The sequence below is a fragment of the Pithys albifrons genome, chromosome Z, assembly GCF_047495875.1.
Source record: "Pithys albifrons albifrons isolate INPA30051 chromosome Z, PitAlb_v1, whole genome shotgun sequence".
NCBI classification, from domain to species: Eukaryota; Metazoa; Chordata; class Aves; order Passeriformes; family Thamnophilidae; genus Pithys; species Pithys albifrons.
Genome location: NC_092497.1, coordinates 25690796 through 25699888, shown reverse-complemented (window position 1 = coordinate 25699888; position 9093 = coordinate 25690796). Strand labels below are relative to the sequence as shown.

The 9093-nt window shown below is 42.7% G+C and overlaps 1 protein-coding gene across 1 annotated transcript in view; it reads right to left on the bottom strand.

Annotated features, from left to right (window-relative positions):
- TBCA (tubulin folding cofactor A) overlaps positions 1-8581 on the bottom strand; it is a 26187-nt gene extending 17606 nt beyond the window's left edge. Inside the window, exon 1 of the mRNA XM_071580907.1 lies at positions 8474-8581. Within this exon, the coding sequence (XP_071437008.1) occupies positions 8474-8526 (53 nt within the window). The 5' untranslated portion in view covers positions 8527-8581. The remainder of the gene's footprint in view (positions 1-8473) is intronic.
- Between the last annotated feature and the right edge of the window lie 512 nt (positions 8582-9093).

Genomic DNA, 9093 nt, shown 5'->3' with positions numbered 1-9093 from the left:
TCTTTCTGTTCACTCTCAGAGCAAAATGACACAATGATGTTCACAGACAGCAAGTCAAGAATTTGGCATTTCTTAAAGCACAAACATGATGCTTTAAATCCAACTATCCCAGACTATCTCACAGAGGAACTCTGGGGTGAAGCCAAAGAGAATCTTTAGGAATTTATCTTAAAAAAAAAATTACATACTTGCAATGAGACTTAAGAGTTTTTATAAGCTCTATATTCTTGGTAGAGGTTCCCATCTGTTTTGACAAGCTCACATGATCTTTATGTAAATAACAAACAACAGAAAGGTCTTACTCTGACCTAAAAGCAAGGCAGGAAATTAAATGGCTCCAAGATTCCCAGTGCTTCCATCACTATCACACTTGCCAGTTTTCAGTAAAAAAAAGAAGAAAACATTCTACTTAATTTTTCTATTTTCAAAAGTGTATATACACCAGCAAGAGAAATGTCTGATTTTTGTCCATACTACTTTGAACTTGTGTTGAAAGGGCATTGGATTTCCTGAAATTCCTGAAAAGACCATGAAGTCAAACAAACGTATTAATACGAACCTTCAGAGATGCTCTGAGCCAGTTCAAGTGTTCTGTGGGTGTCGTGTGCTCATAGTTTATACGGGTGTCATTCTTCAGAAATTATTTTTGCCAGGCAAGCACACCTCCTGTTCACCCCACGGAGTTAGACCAGTGTGTGTCCTATTGCCCTCCCTTCTTCCTAACATGCAGAGTTAACAGCTTCCAGAATTCATGGACATCCACAGGTCTGACAAAAACACTAGTGCGACATTATGGTGCTGGACACTTTCTTGGGGCGAAAATGTACAAAAATATAATTTAGAAGGCTTAAAGACTTTCTTATGGTTAAACCAGGATGTCACAGCCCCACAAAACCAGGGCTTCATTTGGTACTGTATACCTAATATCCACAAATTCCTAAATGGGGCAAGAGTCATCTTCGCAATTACATTTGCAAACCACTGCCTATAGTTTCATCTTATATGATGTACTTGTAATGTTGATCTGTTCTGAAAACAGTAAGTACTCTTCTACATCACCTACAAGAAAAAAAATCTTTGAGAAGCAGACACAGAAAGTCCAAAGCCCAAGTTCAATTTTTCACTCAAGACCTCTACAAAAGATCCAAACATTTCGAGTCAGCATGGTTCTGTTCTTTTTATTCTCTACACACCTTCAGTATTCCCTTTGGCCATAAAGTTTTTTGACACTTCAATCTTTACCTTTTCTCCTAGAGTGTCAAGATAAGGCCTCAAATTTTAAGACAGTGATCTAAAAAAACCCAACAAAATTTCTGTAAAAAGTAAGTTATTTAAATATTAGAACAAAGAGACAGCCACAATGTGAAATAATGGCATAATATATTTTGCAGTTAAGTCAAATGTTAAAGAAAAAAGCAACATCTCTAAGGAAGTCTCATTTTTAATGTATTTTGTTAAGTGTCCACATCCCATTCTGCTTTCTAGCAGGGGGTTCACTTCCATGGACTGTCAGGAAGTATGTGAGAGGTTTTGATTTGAGGCATCTGACAAATAATTAGGATACCAACCAGTACTAGACCTTTCCTTTTGTTTTCCCCCTTTAAAAATACATCTACTGACCAAAAATTCTCAAGTCCTTCCCCTCTTTGGACACTCAAAGAAGTAAAAACAGACGAACAACTGCATACAACATTAGCTCATTCTCATACTTCAAGTCTCCTTTTGTATTAGCTCTTTTCAGCCTTAGAACTGCATATAAGTGTTCAATAGAAGTGAAGATTCCCACATAGCTGATTTAGATCTACTGACAACAAGCTTACTTTTGTAGTTACTTTTCATGGACCCTGACGCAGAAGTCTGCACCCCTAGAAACAAATGATGAAAGTAACCTGAACAGAATAAAAGTATTTTACTACCTTCTCCCAGTCTTTCACAATAAAAAAAATAGAAACGTAAGATCCAATTATTCTGGATGATCTTGTCTGCAGTGTCTGTCAGTAGTGCACTATTAGGGAGAGAGTATAAAGAAACAAGTAAAGTCAAAGTGACACTTCCTGTGGTATACCTGCCTCTAGAAATCAAGTTAAGGACTATTTAACACCAAAGAACAAAAGTAACCATAAATGTTTAATAGACAAGAGGTCAGCTCCTGGCTATGGATGCTGCCCTTTTAAAATCCCATACACATTTGATTTACCCATCACTTAACAAACAGCTTCACAATTTCCACTCTCTCTGTGACAACCCCCAGTTTTATGACTTTAAAGCTGGAGACTAAACCCAGAAGAGCTCAAAGGGCTTGACAGAATCTTAAAGAAGAAAAAAAGTCCTTTTCGTACCATTATGATTTACTTCCTCATCTATCTTCTTTTAATCACTTTCTCTCCTCCACTTCAGCTCAACAGGCTGAAGAGTGACAAAGCACAAGATGGTTCAGGATAGTCACAGAGCTGACCACTGGAGAACAGAGGTCTCTTCCCCTCCCCAGCACACATCTCTGCCAGCACTGATGCTCCAATGGTCTCTTCATGACTCAGATTAAGGAAAGCTGCGGGACCCTGAGATTAGCTCACAGTTGGTTAAAAACGTGGTTGTAATAATGCCAAGGTCATGGGTTCAATCCCCTACATGGGCTATTGACATAAGAGTTGGACTCGATGATCCTTGTGGGTCCCTTCCAACTCAGAATAGTCTGTGAGAAAGTCTGTGAGTCTGTGAGAAATTAACACAGTAACAAAGCCCCACAAAAAACCAACCAACCAACCAAAAAAAGCTGACAGTTTTTCTCCTGGGTTAAGCAAATTGCTCGAGCTCAGCAAAAGGTTTGACTAGCATCAGAGACCAGAGAGGGGGAGAGGGAAAGGAGACGTCCAAATTTAGGATCACACTGATTTCTCAAGCGACTTCACTCCCAGTCTGTTTAGGGTGCAGAGCTGCAAGTGGTTTAGACTGTTTGAACTTCTGGCTGCTGCACAAAGAGCCCAAATCACCCTTGTTTCTCATTCCACAAAGGTACCACTGTTCCTGCCCCAGTCCACAGACATTAACACTGTCGTCTCCCACAGCTGCATCATTAGCAGTAGCAAGCTCATCTACCACTCTGTAAGAAGAGCATACAGTGTTTCTAAAATTTGATAGATGAAAAAATTATGCACAACATAATACACAATGAAATTCAGATCCTCTGTATACAGACAAAAATTCCACTTTTCTGAGCCACAGTCACAGACAGGAACTACTACTGGATGCCTAGACTAAAAGTGTTAAAATAGTGCAAGGACAGAGGAAGCACACATTACTACTCCTAATGTTCTTCCCCCAACATCCAGGAATTGCCAACAACTCAGGTTCTACATAAGAGATATTTCTGAATCTTCAGGGCTTCACTTTCTGTTCTTACCCTTAGGAGTTATTACCTTGTTCTTGCAATACATTCCTACAATTTCTTTAAGTCCTTGTCACAGCAACAACTGAATTTCCCCTTTGTGCCCTGCTGAGAAAGTTTGTCTGCCTCAGGCATCTCTGAATGCCAGCAGAAGCATGGAGTTGGGCAGAGGAATGGAAGAATCCAACAGATGTGACCAAGATCAAAGTTCTTATGTTAAAGGCTATTCAAGAAGCAAAAGACACTGGCTGGGGATCAAGACTTTCCTGAGGTACTGCAAGAAGGAACTTGGACTTTAGGGGGCAAAGAAGAGAATGGCTAGTCCACCAAGAGAGCTGAAAGAACAGTTCTGACATGCTGCTGACAAGTTGGAAAGAAGTGAAAGTTTATTGGTCCACCCTGAAGAGGTGAGAAACAGGGCCACTGCTGTGGCAACAACTGGGGTTACCAAAGATCATCACTTCATCTTCCCTTCTATAACCCAGGCAACATCTTTTTGGAGGAAAAACCTCAGAATCTACTTCCTCCTCTCCTTGCCTCACCCAACTGAGCAGAACCAACTGTAAGTGCTACAGTAATGAGAAAAATTAAATAGAATTACAGTCATATTATGTGTCTAGACAATTCATGATGCATCAGGAAAGAGACTTAGAAGAGAAAAGAAGAAACAATGAACCTCACTGTCTTGAATGAGATTTCCACCTATATGATACACACAATTTAATGACACCTAAAGTCAAGACAGGATGGACTATGGTTGTTAGCATAGTTGTATTTCATCTTCTGTACACAAAGCACTACTATAAATTTAATACATATTTTTTAGTTTTTCCCATGGATCCACATTCTAATTCAACAGAAAATAATTATCTCTGTTTAATCTATATAGGCATGTGGTTCAATGCCATAAAAAAAAATAAAGACAATGGCACTTGCACATATGTACAATGCCACCATGCCAGTGTTGCCAAGCAGCTGAACTACTGTATTTCCAAACTTGAAAGACTGCTTAAAGAAGTTCAGGTTGCAAAGTCACAGTTTTGGACATATTCTTCCCCAGAAGAAAAAAGAATGCCTTCCTTCCTAATATCCCATCATTAATGACACGGTCATAAACCTGGTGGGCATATTTTAATTTTCCAATAAAAATGATGAAGACAAGACATTCCTATGGTCAGCATGGACATAGGTAAGACAGTTTTGCCTCAGGGGACAGAAGACAATTCTAAACAGAAAAAAACCTGAGGTACCAATTTTTTTTTAGAAAAGCCAATGGGATGGAGGAAGGACAGTAAAAGAGCCAATCTTTTACAGATCTGATCTGATCATTGCTAATTTTTAATTGTGAAATAGTTCTCAAAAGGAATCACTGTTTAGGTCTGGTCAAAAGGTAAAACAAATGGAATCAAACCCATTTTTAAAAAAACCAAAACAACACAGTAGGCAATTTTCACAGCAACTACTGTGCTCGTCGCAGCTTTTTAAGATGGGCGTGGGTACTGTTTGTTATTCTCGAAGCTGAAAAAAGCACGTATTGAAAACCACAGGGAAATAGGACTTCCTTAAAAAATGTAAATTTGTTTCTAGACCCTTCAACTAATTATCCACGCAGGTCTATGTATGCTACATACCTTACCCCAGACAATACTCTGTAAGTGCAGGTGCACTCATTTCTCAGACAGTTCACATAAAGCAGTTTTATAATGTGGGACAGGGACTACATTAGTAAGTCTCCAAGACCTGCACAGCCTTCAAATGCAGCACCAACTTGGGACTTTCTGCATCTCATTCTGATGTCAGGAGCACTACAAAAGGTACTTAAGACATATGTAAGGAGCTCTAGACCACAACGACCACACTTGGCTAGCACTGAACACAACTTCCAAGACTCCGGGACTGAGCTGGTGACAGCCCTAGACAACAGATGCATAATCTGCACTCTGAAAAGGTTTAATTTGGGTAGAGTCAGCTTGTATCCAACAGTGCATGCAATATATTCACCCTCTTGAATCCCTAAGCTCTTAGATTTGCCGCATACACACATTAAATTGCTTTATCATGCTGACTCAGTTTAGCTGAGCAGCTTTTTGTATCATTCCTCAATACACAAATAGTATGAGATATCCCTTCCCATTAACTGAGCTTACAAACAGTTGCTGCATACAGTCTTGTAACAAGAATAAAGAAATGTGAGTTTCTTACCAATACGTGGATGCTCAGACTCAGAGTGAGGCCTACGGCAAATGGGCAACAAGCAAGAAAACAACCATAATTTCTATGCTGGACAGAAGATGGGTAAAATTTCTAATTTACACCAGAAATAGCGAATTTCTTGAGTAACCAAGAACATGAACTAGTTTTGTGCCTGAATTGCCAACAGAGTCAACACACTGCAAAAGGAATATCTGCATTCTTCATACTTCTCTTGCACAAAATGTGTCCTGGACTCACCAGTAAAATAATTCCATAAGAGAACTGTTCACATTTACATACAAATCAGACCAATGGTTTTGAGTAATTTACAGAACTTCCTGTGCTTGGAGCAAGGGGGACAAGCACAGTGTAACTTGCTTTGCAATATTTTACAAAGAATAAAAACAGTATCAATACCAGTGCAACAGGCAAAAGAACAATCTTGGGGAGATACCACAGTTTTAGAAAGGTGAATTTAAAAAACAAAAGCTTCACAAGAAATCAATACACTTTCCCCATAGGTTCATAATGTAAAATTCTATAATCAAGGCTTGTAAATTTGTAATTATGGTATGTCAGCCACATTTAAACAAGCATGTTAAAAGATTGTTAAACTAACACAATTGCAATGTGAATTGTCTTAGTCTCATTCTAATCTACTGGTGTCACTTCCACTTCATCATGTGGAAACTATGGGCAAATGTCAGTGTTATTTTCATATAACCCGACTTACTTTCTTTGCAATAGTTTTTAAAATAAGTCCCTACCTGAAATGAAAATAAGGTATTTGAGAAGTTTTGGACTTTTTCCTGATCAATTCCCTCACTATCCAGCAGGTCATTGTTTGGATTTACTAGGACTAAGACTATTCTGAAGTTATTAAACCAGAAGTATTGCTTGTTAAGGGATAAGCCACAAATACAGCAAACATTACTATTCATGTCCATCTACTTTTTTTTTTGAATGACCAACTAGTGGAAGTCTACAATCACCAAGAGCCTGGCTACCAGATCTGTCAAAAAACCCAACAGATTCTCCCCATTCCTAATTTAGATTTCTTTCACTGATATACAGCAATGTAAGAAAAGTGTGGGCAAGTGAACTACCCACAACCTACAATATAATTTCTTGAGAGGTGTACACAACGAATTTATGATATACAGCTAGAAAAAAAATCCCCAAACAGAATAGCTATTCATTCTTAGTTTGGAAAAAAAATGATGAGTAAGGTTAACTAATGAGAGAAAAAAAGTGCTGCAACAGGTGATTAAAAAATTACAAATGAAATGTCTAAAACATTCTGTATGTCCTAAAGGCTCTTGACCCCTACTTTTCTTGATTTATTCTTATTGCCTGAGTGCTGAGCATGCTTGGAAATCAGTATTACAGGCTAAATACAATGTGCCTTTCTCAACACATAAAAACCCCTACGTAATATTAACTAAAGTACTAATTCAGTCACTTTAGGGAATGTTTAATAAGCCTCCACATAAGTCGTCTCACACAGGAGAGAATACCTATATAGTTGTTGCACAATGTTGATGTTTCCAAGTTGACACAAGTCACATGTACGCCCACTACAGCAGAGTGCATGACTGGGCTTCAGGAGAAGGGTGGGGTGGGACTGAGCCATACCTCTCCTTTTATCTCTGTGCAACCGCCACGGAACTGGGAGCTGCTGCTTTATCATCTCCCCACAGGGAGTGGAAGATAATACTCGTTTCATCCTCATCCCTTTTTTCTAAAGTTTCCTTCACTTACAGCATGCCAGCTGCTGCAGAATAACTGTAGCTATCCCTGTTGTCACACAACATACACAAGTTAAGTTTACTTGCTTATTCACACAGCCATTCTTGAAAAGCAAATCTCAGTCTTGTCGACTGCATTTGCATCATTTTCCCAAATGTTTTAATCCTTTTCTTTGTACTAGCCCTAAACCCCATACAATTGTGTGGTTTGCTCCCTGTTTAGAGACTAGGAACTCTGAAGTGCTTTTAACTATCATTAACACTGACAACTTTAGTAGTCTTCAAGTCCAACCTTTCAAAGCAAATCAAGTGTAAGAAAATGTGCCAGTCTTACTGACAGAAATTTGCTAAGTCATAACATAAAGTTGATTGTATGAAAATATAGTATTCAACGTCTTTATCCAGCACACACATTGATTCCTGTCTTTGCCTGAGCCAGCGCAGTCTCTGTAGCCTTAAGAAAATGCACTGTGATCAAACAGTTCATGTCAAAGCCTTGTGTTTACAGTCATAAGAGAGATCCAGACAGACAAACCCTCCTTAAAAATTAAGGCTGTGTTAAAACCCGGAAGATCGAGGCTCCAGTGATGAAGCTACTAGGGCTGCCCAGGGAGGTGGTGGAGTCACCGTCCCTGGAGGCGTTTAAGGAAAGACAGGACAGTGCCATGGTCTAGTTGACATGGTGGTGTTTGCTCATAGGTTGGACGCGATTATCTCAGAGATCTTTTCCAACCTAACTAATGCTGTGATACCACTGGTTCTTTTGAAACAGAAATAACCCATCCAACTGCTGCTTTACTGAAAAAACAGGTAGCGTACGAGGCGAGACTGCCGTGCACAGCGAAAGCGGAGGGTGATTCCACCGGCTCTCGGAGTCACTAACGAAGGAGAACGAAACCCTCATTTAAGCGGCGTCCCGGGAGAGCGCGGCCTGTTCCCGCCGGCGGGCTCGGGGCGAAGGAACCGCGGCAGGGCCGCCCCCGGCACGTCCCGCCAGCCCCACACGGACCCGCGGCAGGCACGGCCGGCCCCGCACGGAACCGCGGCAGGCCCTCCACCCCGCCCGGCGGAACTCCCGGGGCCGCGGCAGGGCCCCCTGCCCTGGGGGCCGCGCCGGGCCCGTCCCGCGATGGCGGGGGGCACTCACCGCCTCACGACGCCGGTCTTGATCTTGATCTGCCTCAGGCGCGGGTCGGCCATGGCGGCGGTGGCAGTGGCGCCGGGACTGCGCACACCGCGCCGCGCATGCGCAGAGCCCCCAGCCCGGGCGGCACCACCGACAGCGAGGGACGGGGGCGTCGCGGCGCTCCCCCGTCCCCAGCGCAGTGGACGCGCCCGGGCAGGGCGGCCCGTCCCGGCGCAGCCGCAGAGGTGCGCGCGTGAGGGCCGTTGGCACACGGGGAGGGATGGGTGGACCTGCGCGGGATAGGGGCGGCTTCGAGCGGGGCCCTGGTGGGCTCCGAGCCGGGTCCTGGGGCGGCTCCGAGCGGGGCCCTGGGGCTGCCCCGACTGCGGGCCCTGAGGCTGCCCCGACCCGGTCCCTGGGGCTGTCGGGGGCTGTTGTGACCGGCAACCTCCATCCCCGACCCCTGGTACCAGGGACTGACGCCAGCGCACAGCATGAGCAGCCCTTCTCTGGAACCGCCTTTGCCCTCCCCCCACATTATCAGGCCCTGCAGATCTTGTACCCCAAGGAGGCAAACCATCTTTCTCCCTCCCGTCCCTCCTCCCCCCGCAGTTCCCGGGCACCAGGCCGAGCGCTGCGCT